Raw genomic sequence first — 22,416 nt, 5'->3', positions numbered from 1 at the left:
CAGCAGTTCAATTACTGCCCATAATTTGCGTCTGTCTGGTTCCATTTAGAAGCTCCTAAGACGGCTGTAAACTTTTACGACACACCAACCACTTCTTCAACAGCCGTAAATCCAGCCCGCTGACAGGAGTAAATACGCGAAACAATTCCACCGAGCAATTTCCACTGATTTATGGCGCTGCTGATCGGTGGAAAAATCAATTTCCTTCGATGTTGATTTTTCTGTTGTTGTCTTTTAGTATGAAGTAGCAACTACTTTTTATCATTCGGGTCCACCGAAGTAATTACTGTAAAGTTACATAATATTTTTCGCAAAAGAAATTTGAGAAAAAAGTTTTCCCAAGATAAAACACAACAGAGCAGCCTGACTAAGAGCATTTTTCGCAACAATGCACTATCATTCAAATTAGAACAATTCTTCAAATTGTTTCCTGAACGACAGCATATGACAGCCGAGTAATGCAATAAATTGAGTTTCAATTAAGCCTAATTGAATTGTCACGGCGGCTTGGAAAAGGTACTGTGGGAGCGTGATCCCGTTGGATGCACTTTGGCTGTCATTTTGAGCCTTTTCCTTATGAGACAAACACTATATGCAATCGGCGTTGAAACAAAGAATTCTTGTTTTTTTATTATTTATTTTTGCCATATTTGTTAACACTTGTTTCTGTTAAGTCGTTCACAACGACCATTTTATATGATTTATAAGGTTCGTCAGATAGCGAGATTCGACTTCTTCTAGTTTAGACTTTTCACCCAATACTATGCTGGAAGTTCAATGCGATTTTTAGTCGTTTAGAAAATTTTAAAGTTCAGCTGAAGCCGCCATTTTGTATTTCAAGATGGCGTCAGCCAACGATATTCGACCTGAACTTATGGTTCAGTTCCCCGGACATTCACAATCAATCACTTATTTACGTCATTTAAAAAGTCTGTCCTCATTTACTGTGCTAATGATTAACAACTCAGAAATGAGAAACTCATCCTACGTGTGTAATTGGTTGGCTTGCGAGAGAAACGTCAAATCTTAGCTATTTAAATGGCTCTCATAGTGTTATATATACAGAATTTTTTAAAATTATACCGATTTTTCCACGTCAATACAGATAAGATGCAGATGCAGATTTTTTTACAGATTTTTTTAACCTTAAGACATAATTCCACAGATTTATTATAATTTAAAACCAACTGTTGGTGAACCAGTTTCCGTGGGCTAACCGAGTCAAATCTTTTTAACCTTTTAGGTGCTTTAAGTCTTTCCAACTGTTTTGCTCGCAACAGCACTTACTCTCTGTTTGCACTTGCACTTGCTTGCTTTATCTGATGTATTTTTTTAAATTATTTATTCAGGCCTTTAACTTTTTAACTTTTATGTCGAATATATCCATATATTCTAAACGGTGAATGATAGCCTTCCTTAATTAAAGTACACAAATCTTCATGTCGCAAGAATTTCGACAATTCAATTAATGTGAAATCTCTTTTCCTTGAGCTAAATGAAAAGTGTAGGAAGTGTAGGAAGTTATTTCAGATTGTCACTCAATAAGAACCAAGGTAAATAGATTAAGAATTATACAGAAAATTCTAATTTCAGATCTGATACCATTTGTTCAAAACTCATGAAGAGCACAAGATTATAACAGCATAAAGTAGAATTCTGTAGAACATTTTATAGTACTGAAATAAACTCGAATTGCAATACGATATGTTCATTATTTGATGGCAGTTCTGTTTTTGAAACAAATTTTAGTTCATAAATACAGGTAAAAATTCTTGAAATAAATTTTGATATTTTATTAAGACAAAAAAAAAACGGTTTGTCTTTATGCTTCATGCAACTGGTTCAAAATTAACTCATTAATTAAATTTTATCGGTAGAACTTGAAATTAGACGTCTTACATCTCGACAATCACTGAAGCTTATTCTACAATTAATTTTTTTTAATTATCCAACGTCTTGTGTTTCATATTGCAGAATATGGTAAATAATATTGATATATCTATATTTTTTGAGTAATTTTTTGCGTTTGGTATTCGCATAGGTTTATAAGTTTGAGTAATCTGAATTCGAAATACAAGCTTCGTATTGCCGATAATAAATCTATTTTAGGTACCTCTTTATTTATATTCTAGGATATTGAATGAGATTAAAATTTCTCGATAATTTTATAACAGACATTCAGTTGTTTTCACTCATAATGTGATGCATGGCCGTAGGAACGGCGGAGAGGGAGAGGGAGGTTTTTGGGGGTTAATCCTCCCCCCCTCCCCTTCGAGGGTCTAGAAAAAACTAACGAAGTATTCTAATCCACACTCAAAATATACTTTTATTTATTGGAGTCTTCATAATCAAATTTGAATGATTGGCTAAGATAATGCCAAAACCTCCAAAACTAATCCCAGGTTCAGAAATCTTCTTCAGTGTTTCAAATAAGTTCACTTGTTGATAGAAATTATGTTCGGAATATTAAATTTCAAATGAGATATTTTTATTTATTTTGTAGGTTTTGGTTCCATATTTTTAAAATCAAAATTATATTTCTGTTTTCATTTTCCGGATTCTATATAGTTTGGGATTCTTGATTTTAAGTTCTAATCATCATAAGAAAAAGGAAATTAAAAACCTACTATTCTGCAATTCTGGGTCAAATTTGGTTTGACATTTTATTAAAAATTTAATTCATATTTTGAACTCAAATGTATTTTCAATATTTGAAAAAAAGTTTTCCGAATATCAAACAAAACAAAAAATTAAAAATCATCCTGAATTTTTGCTCCCCATTCAGATACGTTATTCTTATTGAAACTTAATTCTTATGAAGAATATAAACTTAACAGAGCTTTTAACTGGCGAACCAGAAATCCATTAAGAGCTCAGAATTATAATGATAATTAAAAATTGTTTTTTTTAATTTGGATTTACAAGTCAGATTACAAATAAAAAATTTAAACAATGTATTCAGATTCAAACCCCAAACATGAGAGCCCTGAAACAAATTTTACTTCTTGGCATATATTTAAAATTCTTATTTGTAATTTTGATAGAGAAATCGTTTTTATAAACATTTCAGAAATCGTATTGAAATTTACAAATAGAATAAAAATTCATGTTCAGAATTCATCTTAAAAATAAATTCAAAATTATTATAATTAAAAGTTTGAATTCAGATGCAGCTCAAATATGAGTCGAGTTTCAAAAATATCAAGAAGACTATTTCGTTAAGGAATTCAAATAGCAGGAGATCGTTGACTTATAATTTTGATTGTTGGGCAAATCAATTTTGAAATTTTTAATTTTGAATTATAATCACTTTGTTTAAGTGCACAATCAAGCAGAATATCACAAATATATTTTAGGTGTTTTACAAGTTTTGTTCTATGGAAAAAACTGATTTTTTTATACTCCCCAGAAGGAATTATTTATGAAATAGATTTTAAATTAAAAGTACTCGCTGATAAGAAAAAAAAAATACGTAAGAAAATCTACAGGGAATGTCATAATTTCTAAGTATATTAAGTATTTTTTTAATATTTAATTTTTTCCAATTTCGAACTCAAATCTTAAATTTGGATCAAGTTTGTAAGAATTAAATTTGAACTGTAAAATTGGAATCTCTTATTCTTTTGAAAATATGATTTACAATTTTAAAGAATGGAAAATATCATTAAATTTTCAAGATTCTTGAGCAAATTCAAAGACCATAGAAATAAATCAGTCACCAAAACTCTCTCATAAGGTGGTTCTTCCTACGGCCCTGACTTGAAGTCAAGTTTCGTGCTTAAATACACATAAGTGAATTATAAAAATTCAGAAATGAGATTGAGAAAATTTACAAAAAGAAATGAGATTCCGAATTCCGAATAACATTCAACTTAATTTGTTAAAGCAAGAGATTTGGCCCTCATTTATTAGAAGTTATAATAAAAAAAATTGGAATTGAAACCTCAAAATTTTCAAACAAAAAATTCACTTTTCGAATTTAAGCTTGCTAGAACACATGCTCGATTCCTAGAATCTAATTTCAATGATTTTCCTCAAATTGTAAAAATGTAAAAATGTTAAAAAAAACATTTTCAACTTGCATATTCAACGAAAAATTGCACGGAAAACATAAAACAGAAATTTTTGTCAAATACAGATAAATACAGATTTTTTCATGTTGCGGATACAGAGTTGTCTTTAAAAAAACTTTATGGCAAGCCTGCATAACACCTTTTAAACAGCCATTTTAGATGCATTTACAATGTCAAGTATTTAAAAAAATATTTTTAGGCCTATTTTCAATCAATTGCGTTGTGTTTGCGATGTCAATATGTCATGTTTTATAATTATATTAATAGAAAAATGTTTGTTTAATTTTCTTTTTCTCATAAAAAAAGAACAGAGCAAAATAGATTTTAGCTTTATTATAGTTCTGGTGATGTATAGAATGCGCTTTAGCATTTTATTTATGAAGATTAATGCTACAGCCCTATAGAAGTTGTGCAGACCATAATATCTTATCAGTGGTAATATGACCCAAATTGGTATTTGGGGTTTTCGTTGTTTTTTACAAATTTGAGATTTTTTGAGGAAATCCGCTTAAAAAATTTTGTAAAAGAAATTTCAATTCTTCAACGTAAGAACACAAAAAATCTGTTGAGTTTAAGGTTTTAGTTTAGGGCTCTTGAAACCAAAGGGGTATAAATGTATACAAACTTATTTAGAGGAAACACACTTTCAAGTTGCCATGTTTGTTCATTTTCCATATATTTTTTTTCGAAATTTAGCATTTTTCTTTCGAACGTAAAAATCTAAAAGTATGTAAATAATATTCTAAAAATATGAAAATATCACCAAATAGATGTAGCTTGAAATATGAAGAACCGTTTGGCATTATCAAACCAAGATTGACTATTTTTGCACTTATACCCCTTGGGCACTGAGGGTTGTAGAGGATATAGATGAAAAAGTAGAAGATAAAGAAATTAAATATATAAATAGAACTGAGCATCCACATGGATGCAAAACAGAAAAAGTTCTGAACGAAAAATCTTCTCTTTATCAATTTTAATCCAGAGAGTAAAAACCCATCGATTTGGCTCTGCCCATTTCTCTGACGCTCGGGTATTTGACGCTATAAAAAGAGCGTACCCATCGCAGTTGGGCTCTTACATTAGGATAATTTTGTTGTAGTTGTACATAATAGCTTTCAGTAGGAAATCTTTAAAATGCAAATGCAAAAACAAATCAGTCTCACTAATGTGGTCAACACGGACAATTTATCCAAGATTGAACATTGTTAATATCAATAAAAAAAAAGAAACAAAGCTGAAAAGAGAAAAATTCTATATCACTTCATCAAATTTCAATATGTAGTAAAAAACAAAATCTGAGAATAAACATAATTTTAATGCAAAAAAATGTCATTCCTTTAACTAATCTTAAAGTGAAAGCATCGGTTCTTCCAATATTCACCAAGAAGATGCCCAGCAAACATGAAATCGCCTTAAAATGATAAATCAAGTCATTAAAAACGTTACTGCGAATCGTAATTCCATCTAACGCAAGTAAATGGTTGTAAAAATCGTTACTCGAAGTCGATTTAAATTGTTTTAAATCGGATATGATAAAAAGGCCGCCATGTTTGCAGATTTTGAAGACGATTTCGTTCCTTTGCTTTCTCCCGCGTGGGTCAAGTGAGAGAACAGCTCTGCGACCAGCAGTGCAACCAGATTGTTAAAAAGCAGATAATGTATTTGCAAGAATTGCCCAATGACAGAGGCGGCAAATATTGTCGCTGGCAACGGTTCGCATGCGTTGAGAGGAAAAAAACGGGTGCTCTCTTGCATTCTTTCAGTATGTATGAATATGGTGTCCTATATCGTCCAAATCGTATAATCTTATCGCTTTAGCCAGAAGTTGAAAATATGTATGTATATTGCCTCCACTTTGGTAGGTAAATGCTGTTTTTTCGAGTTTCATTCGATCATTCCATAATGTATATGAGACGTCTAACAAAGTTGTAGAGAAATATACCTATACAAAAAATGTTTGCTGGGTGGTTCCTCCAATATACACCAAGATGACGGTCCCTCCATTCCCTAAGAGCGAGTTCACAGGTGTTGGAAAAAAGTGGTAGAAATTTTGACATTTTGAAAATTTTTCCATGCAAAAATGATTGCCAGATCTTTGGGCGTTGTATTTTTAACAGCACTGTTTCTATTTCAGCCGTATGTGATAGAAATATTGCTATTTTTGCATCACAGCATGCGAAACTACAACACGTGTTGTTGAAAAACTTGAAGCCCACAGATCTTGAAAATATTTTTGAATGGCCAAATTTTCAAAATGTACAAAAAGTGACAAAATTTCTACCACTCTTTCCCAACACCAGTGAACTTGCTCTAAGAAGAAGGCAACAAATGGATAAGAAACTAGTCTTGTTTGGTTCAACAGTTTTCATGCTGCCAATATAATTAAAGAGTTTGTCTTGAAATTCGTTTAAAAATAATTCTTATTTAATTTTTGGCATTTCGGCGAGTTGTGAAAATTCAAGGTAGAATATTTAGAAAGAACATGAAAGTATTATAGGTGGAAAGGTCAAAGCTAGAGCGCTTTGGGTAGAAGAAATTGAATAGTTGGTGAAAATGTGAGCAGGGCTTTTGTTTTGTGAACAGCTTTTGAACTACTTGCGTGATTCTTTGCCGCGCGCCGTTTCAATGTTGATAGGAAGCGATGAAGAAACCCATCGCATTCCTACCCACATTGAAACACGGACGGGTCGAGCACATGAGATTGTGTCCGACCGGGCAAAAAATCACCCAAGCAGCGCTCACATGTGCTGTTCTATTGCTAAGCCAATTCTATCGATGCGTGCTACTTTTTTAGGTACATCGGATGGTTGCTACCAACATTTAAAAATAATTGGAAAACTACGACAAGGGACTCATTTCGATGTTAAAGATTGAAATAGAATGTTTGTATAAAGTTAAGAACTTACCCTATCGAACCGTTTTTCAGATTATCCACCAGCGTCGGGGGCGATTTGCAGCGTACATTCTGGGTGTAGGAATTGTACGTCACCGCCGGCAGCTCCGCTCCATTAGAGAGATTGTAAAGATTTCCTCCGAATCCACCGACTTCGGCGCCACTGCTTCCTTTTCCGGCCAAGGCCAAGGCCGGCGTCGAGGACAGCTGTAGCTGATGGTTCTGACGTGCCACCGTCTGGCACTGGGGACGCTGATGGGCCGGAAGTATGACCGGTGAGGCCGTACTAGCTGCGGTGCCCAATGGCGTCGGCAAAAGTGGAGCGGAAGCTGCAAGCGACGCGTTGATATCCACAACCGACACCTCGGTCAATTCGTATCCGTTTGGCGGCGCCGTCGTTGCTGCCGACGACGAAGACGACGTCGTTTGGGGATTGTTCATCAACATCGCACTGTCACTGCCACTTAAGCTCAGATCGGTCATTCTGTGTGGCTCGCAAATAAACTGGATTGATCCAGATTTTGGTTGAGAAAAAAATGCTGATGCCTCTACTTTCTGTGACACATTTTCCTTTTTTTTTATTCGAATACACTACGGTTACACACAAACACACAAACACAGACAAAACTAGCCTATATTTTTGATTCACTTTACACTAGCAAGGTTGTCGACTTTTTTTTCGACCTCACTAAAAGCTAACTGAGCAGCCGGTTGTTGATTGTGTAGCCTCCCCGAAACAGATCTGGAAAGATAAATGAAACATAATAGATATTGATTAAACGAGATAGGACATGCTATGCTTCTCATGTTTCGGTTTTAAATAGTCTTCGACTCTATGTCGACAGTATGAGCTAAATAAATAGGTACGTATGTTTGTCCGTTGGTATCCAATTAAACTTTTCTTTCTGTTATTGCGTAACGATTGTTTGAGTCATTAGCTCGTGAAATTTCTGGATCATCAACTTTCACAGTTGGAATTTGATAAAAGGCCAAAGTTAAAATTTAACACGAACCAGAACGTATAAATAATGTTGTTTTTTTTTCTATAAAACTCAATAGAATATTCGACTAAATATTCATACAATTCATACAACTTTATTTTCATACAATTCATACCAGAATTCTTCCGACTTCACTAAAATTTTATAATTTGATTCATTTTGGCAGCTAAGAACTAATGAATGTTTTTAACATTTTTTTGTAAGAAAAATTGCATCATTTTTTAAGTGCACATTTTTTCATAATTTTCAACATAAATTCAATTTAAATCAGCACATCAAAACATGTTAAATTTAATCATCTACTCTAAATTTTTTTTTTATTTAAGTAGTAAGTTTTTACAGGAATAATAGTCAATAGTGGTAAAATGTACTATCTGTCTCACCAAATATTCAGTGTAAAAATTTGATGTTGCTCTCGGACTCAATTTTGACTTGCGTTTGTTCCAAAGGTTTGATTCGGATGAATGGTGGAAAATGTTTGAATACTAGATATTTGGGCATGGTTCGACTAGACGCCATCAGCAGTTAATAAAGTCACCTGAGTTTGTGCATTGTGAGCTAGAGACGATATTTCTGATATAAAAAACCTATAATAAGTTATTTTAAATTCAAGAATTTTATAATATTGTTTTATTTCATTTAAGAAAAAAATTATCCGTTACAACTGTGATCAGTATTTACTCTTGGGCTCGAACTCACGGACATCGGGTCAGGAAGTAACTGACTTGCCAACTGAGCTATATCATAAGCCACTTTGTTGCGGATATGAAATTTATAAAAACTTAGAAACGTTTTTGACAAGTTTGAATTTTGAATCAAATTTTACCACTTACTATAACGAATCTGATCAGGAAAATTATATACTTTCATAACAAGGAACAATTAAACAACGAATGTTTTATTATTTCTAGTGTTCGCCGGCCGATGAGAGATACCAAGAATAAAATAGAATATGTCTTACAAAAAAACGACAAAACTCGCGTGAGCTTTCATTACGTCGTATGCAACATCTTAAGAATTCATAGAAAACTGTTGCAAAAGTTATCAAAAAAACTTTAAAATTTTTTATTTAACATATAGAACATGTTGTCCAGACTACAAATATTATAAATGGAAAGAAGTTGCGATTAGTTTATGTCAGTTTTTGTATTTTTTCGTAATAAAAATATTTGTTTACATTATGTTTCATACGACGCACAGTGGTCCAATTCTCAAAAAAGCTGGCAAAAAGTCTGTTTTCAACAATTTTTGCATTGAAACCTTTCAAAATTGTTCACTAATCATAATTTCAAAAAATAACATATTATTTTCATATTTTTTTTTAAATTTCTTTTTTTATTGTAAGAATTCGAAAAATTTAATTCATTTTAATATCTTAGTAAGTAAACTCTTGTATTAAAATTTTCCAACAGATTGCTGCAAAATCTATCACATCCTACAAAAGTTAATTGAATCTAAAATTATCTCAAAATTACAATACATATGAAATTAAATCTATACAGATTGACCTGACAACGCTCTAGTACCGATTACTTTTTTTTTTTTAAATTTTTCATTAATTAACGAGTCAATATAGAAATTTTATGATAGATGAGAACTGTTCAACAATTTCCCCACTACCGATCAAAATTTTGAAATTAAGGTTTGTAGGCTTTTTTTTAAATGATCATTAAGTATATCAATGGTTGTTTTAACACAAAACACTTAATTTACATTTTAAACGAGAAATACAAACTGTTTGCTTAATTTTTTCTAAATTTTTTAATGTAACATTTAATATTTATTTTTAAATTAATTTCATATTTTTAAAATAATACCATAAAAGTTTTTAACAATTTTTAAAGTTTCAATTGGTTCTCTTGAATATTGAACAGCAAAAATGGTTCTATGATTTGAACAATATTCAGAAGAATATTTGAGAAACCGTAATTGATTATGTTTTGGGAGTTTTCCTAATAGTAAAAATGACACAGAAATTCATACTGATAGTGCTTCAAAATTTGAAAAGGATGTTTTATGAATGGATTTTTGAGAAAAATCAACCTAGAGATCCAATTAAATATCAATTTAGCTCGTGATCCGGGAGGTTATTGGCTTAGAAGTCAAATTTGATGAAAAAGTGGTTCAACTCTTTGACATCGTTCTCCAAAAATGGCAAAAAAAACAGCCCAATTTACCATATTTTGTAGCCTAGAAATGTGAAAATCAATCCAACGTAAAATTAGAGTGGAGTTCTGAGGAGTTTTTTTAATCTCTGGTTGAAGTTATAAAATTCAAAATATTTATCGTTTTTGCAACTAAATTCCATGTAGAAAATTTCAACTTTATTCCAAATCACAAATTTTTATTAGATAAAGAGAAAAATATGCCTAACAAAAATATAAAAATATTTTTTTTTTCTTTTTGAGCAGGGAAAAGCCCGCGGGAGTGCTCCTCTAGCTGAGGCTCTTCTCCAGTGGGCGCAAAACCTCCTCATCATTCTTTATTAATTTTTTTTTTGATTTTTTCGTTTTTTTGTTTTACAATATTGTACATGACTTTCGTTTGTATAGCAACACATTTCACTTTTCATTCATTTTTTCTTTGAATTGTGGATGGGCGGGGGTGATGGTGATTGGCGGGTGGTGGCGGTGGCTGGTGGTGGCGGTTGGTGGTGGTTGGCGGCGGTTAGAGGCGGTGGCGGTTGGGCGGAAACGAACAAGAAATACAAACATTGTAAAGCTTATAAAAACAGCTTGTAGGGTAGGTTCTCGCAATTCTGGACATGTGAATGATGGGAAGTGCGTATTTCACATTGCTTCCAGTGAGATAAATCTCTTTGAAGGAAGCGTTTATCGGCTATGGCTCACAGTTATGAGTCATCGGGTACTTCAACATAAGAGCTAATTAGTTAAAGTAACTTTCTATCTTGGTTCTTATGTATTGCTTCAGCTTTGTTTTAAATTTCTTGACATTCGTTTCTTCCCTGAGAGTTCCAGGAAGATTGTTGTAAACGTGTTTACTATAGTTGGGAAATGCTTTTCGAGCCATTTCAGTAGGCGGTCGATCAATTGTGAGGGCGGCCTGGTTACGAAGCGTGTATTCGTGGCTTGGTTGTTCGTACACAACATTGTGATGAGTTCGTTGGTCATAAAAGTGCGAGTGGATGATCGATGTTGCTTGAAGTTCTCTTAAAGCTTTTATTGGGAGCGTTGAGTTTAAAGCTTCTGAGTATAGGAGGCGTGTTGGGTACATCCAGGCGCTATCGGCTTCCACAGAATTCTGGCGACAAAACACTAGCGCCGAATGAGGGTTGACGGGTTGAGATCTAAGCTCGAGTTTGATTTTTTTTTCATACACACACATGCACCAGTGCAAATTGCATTGTGTGAGTGAAGTCACGCTTGATTTTCAAAGTATTAGTGTGATGATGTGCTTCCTCTCAAAGTTTGAATGCAAAGCTGCAATGCTTGTGTGAAAAGCTGCAAAGCTTGGATCCCATCTCGCAGGATGCCAGCACCATACACATAGTGTAGGTGACGCCAACGATTTGTTCGAAAAAACAACAGCCCGACTATCTTGATACTTGGAGATCTTTGGTACATCCTAGGCCGGTTGTGGACAGCTTTCAAACATCGATTTTGTGCAGCTTGGAGTTTTTTCAAATGGATATCCGCTGATGCACCCCAGATGAAAACTTGATATTGCAGCTTTGATTGGACGTATGCTTGGTACATCATGGCTAAATGTTTCCGTGGAACAAATCTCTTGATTTTCTACAACAAACCACAGGTTGCACTAACTTCTTTATGTAGTTTCTCTATGTGCTGTGTCCATTTTAGTCTGTTGTCGATGTTGAGTCCTAGATATGTGAAGTTTTCTACTCTTTCAATTGGTATGAAGTCAACAGTCAGATCATCGTGTGATCTCCTGGATGTTGATACGATCATATACTTGGACTTCGCCAGATTTAAGGACAACAGGTTCTCGTCGAAATATTTCTGCAAAACTTTTAGGTCCTCATGCATGCTGTTCACTATTTGGTTCTCATCATTCCCAGTATAAAACAAAGAAGTGTCGTCGGCGAATAAACGTGGTTTACCATTTAAATTGAGATTGGGCAGATCGTTGATATACACCAGGAAAAGGAGTGGACCTAGGTTACTGCCTTGGGGTATTCCAACTCTCAACGATAGGTAACAGCTTCGAACTCCGTTTATAGACACATACTGGCTTCTATTGATAAGGAAACTTTTCAATAATTCTAGCGATATCCCCCTTATGCCATAGAAAGCTAATTTTTCGAGTAACATTTCGTGGTCTATAGTATCAAATGCCTTTTTAAGGTCGAGGAAAAGAAGTCCAACATGATTTTTTGATCCAACGATTTGTATACATCTAAGAAGAGTTCGCAAGTAGCTGATGCCGTGCTAGATCCTTCTCGAAATCCATATTGGCAATCGTATAGAACGTTTTGGTTCTTGAAAAACGTCGTAATCCTCGAAACCAATAGTTGTTCTAGGATTTTGCTGAGGGCTGGCAGAACTGAAATCGGCCGGTAGTTGTTCACATCGACTTTGGACCCCGCTTTGTGGATCGGTGTGACTTTGGCGACCTTCAAACAGTCCGGATATTTTCCAGTACATAGACTTTCATTGAAAACATCCCGCATTAATTTAGAGAAGAAGCTAAAATGGGTTTTGATGAAGTGTGTAGGTATTCCATCAGGTCCAGCACTTTTCATCGAGTCAAGTTCTCGAATCTTCAAGATTACTTCTTGATCGGTAGCCGGTTGCAAAAATATAGAATTTCGCAGATGTGACAAGGTTCCAAATCGATTTGGATTCCGCTGACTCGTAATGGTGGAGGCAAGCTGGGGTCCTATGCTGCTGTATTGAAGGTATCGGCGACAGTCTTCTCATTACTTATCATGTTTCCATCTACTGAAAGTTTAAGTGTATCATGCTGCTTGGATCTGTTTCCGGATAAATTATTAAGACATTTCCAAATATTTTTGCAGTTTGAGTTACTAAGCAAATTACAATTGTAAGCTTTTTTCGCATTTTGTTTACACCAGTTTAGTTTTCTTGATGCGTGCTGTAATAAGTTACGAGTGTTTTCATCGACTGGATTTCTTTTATATTTAGCGTAGAGTTTATCTTTAATTTTCATCCATTCCCAAACATCAACCGTCATCCACGGGCATATTCCTTTCACTTTGGCATGAACTTTGAAGGTCGTCGAACATTGGACCTTAAGTTCTTGGTATAATATTATTATTTTCGCAAGGAGTTCTTCTGCAGAATCAGCTCTAAGGTTATAGGCTTTCTCTGCAAACAGCTGGTTGAGCAGCGAGTTGTTTACAAGGACTTTTTCAAGTTTGCGGGCGAAAACCTTTTTTTTTTCAAGGATATCGAAGAGATGATAATGCAGTGGTCGCTTATGTCTGAACAAATAGTTTCATTTACAACATTGGACGATTTCGGAGCAGACTACATGATCTAGGATATTATTACTAGCAGGTCTTGTTGTACAGGAATTCGTAACTTGAAAATTGAAGCAATTTAATAGATCCAAGTATTCGACTGTATCTGGGTTGGAAGGTTTATTTGTTGGTATATTCATGTCTCCTACTATGACACATGAAGAAGTTGAACCGTTATCGGACAGTATGGCTTCCAAATTTTCAAAAAAGTGGGTTACATTGGTTGAGGGTGGTCTGTAGATAGCGTGGATATCCATTTTTCCTTCACTTATTTGCAAGCGAACGTGAATGTGATGATATCCACCAAGATGTATATTATTTTTTTCATCACAGTCTATTCCATCCTTCACGTATACAGCTATTCCTCCTCCTGCACTATTTTCCCGACATGAAAAGAAGGCCTTATAACCAGGCAAATGGGCTTGTTTGGTGCGCTCATGCTTTAACCAAGTTTCTCCTAAGACAACAACGTGAATTTCTTCGGCAATCTGGTTCAACAATAACTTTATATTATCAAACTTATCAGGATTGTTGATACCTCTTGCATTAAGCTGGAGAATTTTTAAAGAAAAACGACTTGATTTATTACTATTTTTATTTAATTCTTCGATTGTATTATATAAATAGTTTTTAGATGTAATATTCATGATTTATTAAATGATTTTACATAGAACGGCAGTGGCTGGAAGCTAATTCTGCATATGATGACGCTTTGGCGACGACATGGCAAACGATGATGTACTAGAGAAGTTCAGTGCACGCTTTTTTGATTCCATCAGCTTCACCAAATCCTGCTTCGAGCTTACTTTTTCAACTCTTGCACCATCTGTTCTTCTAATCAGAATTTTTCCATCTCGTCCCGGCCATACGTATTTAATTCCCATACCTTCTTGCAGCTTTCTGGTTTCATTAAGCAGATCCTTTCCAAAAGCTGTCATTTCATCACGCATTGTAACAATTTCGGAGGATTGGTTGAATATGTGTCCCACCGATGATGTTTTAAGTACTCCATGAGCACGCTTTTTGTCGAACAAATTGTTTTTAGTTTCTTCCGAGTTGAAAACAACCAATATTGGAGGTATACTGCTGGACGATTTGCTTCCTACTAGACGTCTCGCATTTACTATCTCATTTTCTTCTATATTGCAGCCTACAGCCACTCCCATTTGCTGAATGAGAGCACGAGGGTTTTCTTCTTCTGTTATGGGAACACCCAGGACAATTGCGTTACGAGATAGCTCCTTACGATTTATGCGATCAAGTTCTACCTCAAGCACATCTATTCGTTCCGAGCGAGGCCCGTTTTGCTCTTTGCAAGTGACTATTTCCATTTTAAGCTCTTGGTTTTAAGTTCTCAATGCTACTAGTTCCAGTTTAAATTCCTCAAATCCTTTGCTTATCTGGTCGAATTTTTCGGCTAAGAATTCTTGCGAAGATTCTATGTGTCTATTTGTTTCGAGTAATTCTCCTATTTGTTGCCTAGACTGCTCGAGTGCGATGCGAACATTTGCGGATTCTTGTCGCGATTCCCTTACTGATTGCCCTAATGAACGTAACTCCTCAATAATTTGATTATAATCTCCTTGCTGTTGGGTTCTGGGTAATGAGTGTTGTTCAAAACATTCTGGTGAACAGTAAAAAGCTTTTTTTCTAGCCCGCGCAATAGCATTTCCACGAATTTGTTTACATCGGAAATGAACAGATCGGTTACATGATACACACTCGATAACGCGCATTGGATCTTTTTCCGTTGAACCACACATGTAGCATATGATTGCGCTATCGTCATCATCATCATTGAAATTCATATTTGTACACCTTTTTAACTTTGAAGAGATTTTGGCAACCCTGTTAGCATAAATCTGTCCGGGAGATGAAGCGTCGCGACGGATTCGGCGGCGCGCAATATTATCTTTTCTCACGTCTCACTTGTTGACAATCGATCGAGACGAACCAAAACAATGGACGATCTACGACGGTGTAAGTTTGTTCGGGTTTTTCAAGTGATTTTGTGCATAAATACCTGCTATTTATGTACGTTTACCAAGCCGATTCGAGTTTTCCGGGACCCCAGGTATGCCAAGCGATTCCACAAAGCGGCCAAGTATATTACGGGTATGTTTTCGATAGTTATTTTTTGTATTTTCTTGAGCACCTTTAAGATTGAGCATCCGATGACTTCACTTCTTCTTCTTGCAAAGCAATATATATTCGCGATTTGAATGTCTATTCGTTTATCAATGTATCAGGTATCAGAATGGGAGTAGGCTTAATGGCGGCACGTTATCCAAACATACGGGAAAATTGTGCCTAGCCTTTTTTTTAATCCAAGATTTCATCATTTACCTGAGAAACCTGAAAAACCTATAAAAGGAAGAAATAAATTCAATCTATTTAAGATGGCATAAAGCCTTTCCACTAGGGATTATTAGCATTAAAGCCCTTTTCTACATTTGGTAAGGAATGATAGCATGTCTTTTAAGTTTAATTTCTTAAACTCAGATTCGCTTATAGCGTAAGATCCCAGAGTACAAAACGTAGTCTGGCAAATGAGGGACAGTTACATATAAAATGGAAGGGATCTTCCACATCTGATTCACAACTACCACATACTGGAGATTCAGCACGCTGAATGTTGTGCATGTGATAGTTGAGTTTACAATGACCGGAGAGTGCTCTGATCAGGATGCTGCAATGAGATTTACTTAAAGTTAACAAGTAACTCGATATGATTGGAGATGGTTTCTCTAAAAATAATTTCGTTTGGCGACAAGTGTCCAACTCTTCCCAGTATCGTTTGTGCTGGTTAGAGGACCAAGTTTGAATTTGGCTGGAATCAATCCAACGTAAAATTAGAGTGGAGTTATGAGGAGTTTTTTTAATCTCTAGTTGAAGTTATAAAATTCAAAATATTTGTCGTTTTTCGCAACTCAATTCCATGTAAAAAATTTCAACTTTATTCCAAATCACAAATTTTTATTAGATAAAGTGTAAAATATGCCTAACAAAAATTTTTGCGAATTTTTCAAAAAATATTCAATCTTTTCTTAACATTTCTTTGAGAACTCCAAAACGGGTAAACTTAAGACTATCATTTTTATGGTTTCATTTAGCTTGAAAATGCCGGAACACGATGAAATATTTGAATCGATAATTATGAGCGCTTCAAAAACCGACTTTTACAGGAAAATGTTTTTAGTGTTAGATGACCGCACTAGTCAAAAGGGCCGCACTAGTCAAAAGGGAATCATATTTTTTCACCCATACCTTTAACAACACATTTTTTGCTAGGATGCAAAGGTGACCTCGGTCTTAATGCACATAATTGATCTTTCACCCCTTTCTCTCTTTTCCAAACTATCTATTGACTACTAGGACGTGGCCGGCGCCATTATTGATAATCAAAGATAGAAAGAGCATCATTTTTGGGCATTGTGAATGCACTGCCAATCCCCGGCAGTGACCTTATTTTAAAAATTTATGGCCTCCGTCAATCACGAAGTGGCAACCATTGGCGATGTGGAACTAGTTCTAGTTCTAGTGAGCCACGCCAACGATCATGGAATTCGAAATGTATTTACCTTCATTAAAATTAAATTATTAAAAAAATTCTACGAACACTGGATCATCCATTGTTCTATAAATTGTAATAATCATTTCGGGTTTAATGATTTAAGATGGATGTTAGTAGTACGACCGAAGAGAATTCCCAAGGGACTAGACGGACAATATCGACCTCGCGGCTTTTCGATCCTTCTTTTATCTGTGCAAAAAAAAATTCCAAACATATATAAAAAAAATCTAATAAAATATTTTTATTCTTCAATTGGTAATATTATTAAAATCCGAATTATATTTGTTTACACAACACTGGCAAATCGCCCAATCCAATACTCAATATTTTTCGAATCATACATAACAGACACGGTATAAATATACAAGGTAACGGTGCCAAAAAAAAATTTGAACTGACGCCGTCAACTTGCCTTGATGACCGTCGTTTGAAAAATAACATTCGTCACGCGAACAGAAATCCATGACGATAGTCAAGCTTTTGCAGTCTCTTGAAGCTTGACTAGTAGTCGAATGAGATTTGAAACGTGATGATGAAAGAAAATCAGCACCATGTCAACTGTGATGTTTGAAAAATGTATGGTCTGGTTAGTAGTCAATCAAGCTAAGCTAAAAAATAATCGATATATGCTTTAAAACTCGAAGTTGTAGGAATCTATAGTCAGATGAGATAAGTCACTTCATCAATAAATCGAGTTCATAGAAACGTGAATCACAAACTAAATTACATTAAAAAATTTGTCCGTCTACCCTATCCCTAAATTATTTGCTCAAAACATGTTGTGTAATGCATTCTACCTGACATACCTAGAAGCATACAAACTTTTCACTTTCCTACTTTGGTCCGAATAGAACCGTCAAAAACCCAGGTTTGACAGGAAAGACAACAAAGAAATATGTGCTCATATATTTTGGGCTATTATTATTCCTAACGAGAGAGAAAATATGTATAAACCTAGCTAGGAGAAGTTACAATCCAAAAGGGTAGAACATATCTTTATTTTGTAGAAACAATGAAGTTTTAAAGTCCCTGAAAGAAAATTGTTTCTAGTGTCACAAACTTCACCGATCGTGTAAAGGATGAATGTAGCCCTTTTGAAATCAATGTCATCAAAACAGGACAATGTTGCAAATGTTGTTCCCTATTCTTTTGCTTAGCTGCTTGTTATTGATGCAATTTTGCTGCAGCTCTTCAGTTGCTCTGACACGAAACACAACTTTGTTGGTAGGTACCACGGAAAAACTTTCACGAATCAAAGTCACGCGAAGTTTCCGAGGATTGACCGGTCAATGCAATGGCCAATGGCCACTGGAGCGGCGATGTTTTACAACACAAGTTTCTATTTATGTTTTTTGCTGAACATGAGAATTTGAGTGGAGAGAGATGGGAGGACTGAGCTACTTTTATTTCCGATAAGTAATAAACTGTGGGTAAAATTTATTCAGCGGTGACGAAACACAACCCTCTTTTATTGATCCTTGGATGTTTGGGGCAGGTCGTGAGAACTAATTTTATTCCTTCGGACTCGACTGAAGAATGGACAAAATGAGGTGAGAAAAAGTATAGTTGATCCAACAATATCCCGTTTGTATTTTATTATAAAGCTGGTGAGTTTTCGACCATCTGTAAATATTTAACATTTAATTTGTCGTTCAAGGCAACATGAAAATGATGAATAGAACTAAATTAATTGAACTTATGTATTCAACTCTTAATATAGTACCAAGCAAACATGAAATCGTATCAGAAATGATAACTTAAGTCGTTTACGATCGTGTTGCAAATCGCAATTCCAACTGCATAGTGAAAAGATCGTATAAAATGTCGTTCTAAGTCAGTTTCAATCGGACATGGTAGGAAGTCCGCCATGTTTGTAAATTTTGAAATGATTTTGCTCCCACGCGGGCTTCAAGTGAGAAAATCATCGTCATATTCACTCTGCAACCAGCAGTGCATCCAGATGGCTTGAAATCAGGAATCAGGAATTGAGTAATATTGAACAATGAGAGAACTGGAAAATATTGTCGCTCGCAACGATTTGGAGGCTATGAGAGCAAAATCTTGCGCTAGTTTGCTAGTTTACTAGGTACGAATAAGGTGTCGGATAGCGCGCAATTGGTGTAGTTTTCACAAGGGATTGAAATCAAGGGAGAATTCTTTGCATTTGGAGTGGTAATGATCAAAATTCCACAACTGCTTCACTAATTGCAATAATTTGCAACAATGAGCACATTTTCACTCTCTCTGAGCACTGGTTTCTCTCATTTGAACTCAAACCTTCTAATTTTCTCTAACAAATTGCCACAAATTACTTCAAATTCAATCATTGGCTGCACAATTTGTGTGATCATTGGCGGATTTTCTCCCTTCATTTCAGCTCCCCGATTTGGAGGCTATGAGAGCAAAATCATGCGCTCTCTTGCATTCTACTGCTATGTACGAATAAGTTGTCGGATACCGCGCAATTAGTATAGTTTTCGTCGCTTAAAAAAGAAATAATATATATATATATATGTATATTGCCTCCACTTTGGTAGGAAAATGCTGTTTTTTTACTTTCATACGATCTTTTTCAATGTATTTTGAAAGTATTTTAAAAAAGCATAAGAATATACCTATAAAAATGTTTGCTGGGTAGATACTTCAACAGTATTTTCAATTATTCGAGGAATTCATCTATAGATATAACTGATTCAACTATTCCTTTCTGAATGATCTGTATGCATTGAAAAAAATATATATTTTCTACATTTTTTTTATTTATTGTTTTTTATTGAATTTTAAAATTTACATTTCCAGATTAACTTATGCGTTGTCTTGATTACTATTTCACTTATTTCACTTGATCACTTTCTATTCTATTTTCATAACATATTTACATAATTTTGAAAATGAATCTGGAATAAATATGCATTATTTCATCTTGCTGAAAGTATTCGCGCTTTCATTCCATTTATATCATTAGCTTCTCTGTCTTCCAATATATACGGAATACATCCTAGTGTTAACCATAATCCTGCTTTTAACTAATAATCCTTTTTCTTTATTGCATATTGGAATAAATCTTCGGCATCGTTAACATTTATTTTAAATTTTGTTTTCAACTCTTTGTTGAGCCATGTCCAAATTGTTTTTGATGCTACAGAGTCTTTTATTCTACGTAAGGTAGTGTCATTATTATTGCATAAATTACATTTATTGAGAAAAATATAGTTCAATTTATCAAATTGTTACTTTCATTCTAAAAATCAATCAAATAATAGTAGTTAAGTTTATCATATTTATAGTTGAATAATATCCAAAAATATATAAGCTTGTTAAAAAAAAATTAATTTTTGATAGAACTAGATCAAAGTGTCGCAAAAAACAATTAGGTTTTTTACGTTTTTTATGTAGAATGTTTTTATGTAAGAATGTTTTTATGTAAGAATCTTATCACCAAATATTGAGTCAGCCTAAAATGTTAGAAAATGGTTGAGTGTTTTAACACCGAGACATAAATCCTCACTGACACGTTCCAAATTGAATCAGAATTGCATTAATAATGATGTTGCAACATCAACCCTCTGTTAAAAAACATTCCGCACCCGAAGATACAGAGAACCTACGATAATTAATTGGATTTGCCGAACGACGTCGAAGGGCAGCAAACATAGCAAAGGTTCCCAAAAGAAAAAGAAAAGAGAGTGGACAGTGCTGAATAATTGATATGTTTGTTACCGGTGTTGCCGGAGGAAAATCGGATTGTTTGTTTTGGAAAACATCATTCTATGTTTTGTTTATACTTCCCAAATACTTTCTGAAGAAGCCGCTTCCAATTAAGATGGTGAATGGAAAATAAATGGATTTACTGCAATACACATATACTTTTCATAGACTTAAAATAACAAAAAGTTCACAAAAAAAAAATCTTTATAAATTCAAAATATTGAAAGAAAGAACTCTTTCAATATTTTGAATTTATAAAGATTTTTTTTTGTGAACTCATCTTTCCTAAATTTTTCAGATTTTTCTGATTTTTCAACCATCACTCTTAGCAACCATCTAAAGTGAGGGATTAAATTTCCATTATCTTTATCTTGAAGCTAGTGACCGTTCCCACTTTCTTATCGTTTCGTTCATTATCGTCTTCAATCAATATTATTGACCTTGAGGAGAATCCTCGTCCATATCCCAAGTAAGAATAAGGTACCCTAGCTAGCACTCCACTGAAATAAATTATCCCACCAGGAGGGGCAGCAGCTACGGTTAAGGATCCGTCTGGTGTGCGGTTCTCTGTGTGTGTTTTTATGTCAATCTTGACTTTTGGCAGTTCCTAACCAAACCCTCGTCAACGTTTGGTCGTCCTCATTTCCCAAATCTCTATAATCAAATTTCGGTTTACGACGAACTGCTGCCATGCCACCATCAACGTCCCACATTTTCATTAGCAACTATAGTTTTTGCATTCAGTCACCTTGTCAACTTATGCTTTGACTAATGATGTTTATGCTTTAAGGATGCCAATAAATGGTTTACAATGTTGAGTTTACTAAATTGATTTCATTGCATTGAAATTTGTGCTGATTTTTTTTGAAACTTTGACACGATTTTTTTTAAACGGACAGATATATTCCAAATTTAAAAAATCAGTTAATAACAAAGATCGTAAATATGGTGAAAAAACGTCTATTTTCAAAGAGCAAATCAGGAGGTAGGGGAGGGAAGGAGAAGAGAAGGGAGGTGGGTCAGTTACAAATGAGTGTACTGCAGCCCACTGCTCATCCTCCTTTCTTGAATTGTTTTGAATTCAAATTAAATTGAAATCTTTTTATCATCCTGCGTTCAATCAAGGATTCAGATATGCTTAGATTTTAGATATTTAGGTTTTTAAATAAACAATGATAAAAAATCATAATGTGTTACTCAAGGGATCGACTGTTTATATATTGATGTTAATTTTTTACGGCAAATCAGTCCAAGCTTTTTATGACAAGAAATTGATTACATTCCCGATGTTTCGGTGTCGTATGACACCATCTACAGAGATTCTAAAAAGTGTAAATTACAGAAAATGTGTGATGTTGTTATATCGAAATAATCTAACCCTACTTACTCTTGCTTTTGTAAAAGCGTACTCTTTTAGGTTTCGTTAATGGAATAGTTTCACTGCAAATGGAGTTTTTTTTTAAATTTAGATCATCCATCAAACTAATAAAGGAATCTACTATTTGAAATTTTTAAATTTGAAAATCTCATCAAATATCGAGAAAACATTTAGCCGTAACTTTTAGGTGGCAGAGCTCTGTGAAATCATATCTTCTCCGGTTCCCCTCGGCGTGTTGTCGTTTTCAATATTTTTGACGGATAGCGAATTTGATTTTCGGAGTTATGTTTGTTTAGAATATCAACAGCTGAAGAAAAGATGG

At 34.4% G+C, this 22,416-nt stretch overlaps 1 protein-coding gene across 2 annotated transcripts in view; it reads right to left on the bottom strand.

Moving 5' to 3' along the window:
• LOC129750893 (ATP-binding cassette sub-family G member 1-like) overlaps positions 1 to 22,416 on the bottom strand; it is a 141,579-nt gene that overhangs the window by 64,398 nt on the left and 54,765 nt on the right. For both annotated transcript variants that reach the window (XM_055746043.1, XM_055746042.1), the window contains exon 2: positions 6,983 to 7,711. In XM_055746043.1, coding sequence (XP_055602018.1) covers positions 6,983 to 7,452 — 470 coding nt within the window. In that variant the 5' untranslated portion in view covers positions 7,453 to 7,711. The remainder of the gene's footprint in view (positions 1 to 6,982; positions 7,712 to 22,416) is intronic.

This window comes from Uranotaenia lowii, chromosome 3 (genome assembly GCF_029784155.1).
Source record: "Uranotaenia lowii strain MFRU-FL chromosome 3, ASM2978415v1, whole genome shotgun sequence".
In the NCBI taxonomy this organism is placed as follows: domain Eukaryota; kingdom Metazoa; phylum Arthropoda; class Insecta; order Diptera; family Culicidae; genus Uranotaenia; species Uranotaenia lowii.
The sequence above is the reverse complement of the archived record's forward strand: the minus strand, read 5'-3'. Positions and strand labels throughout refer to the sequence as shown.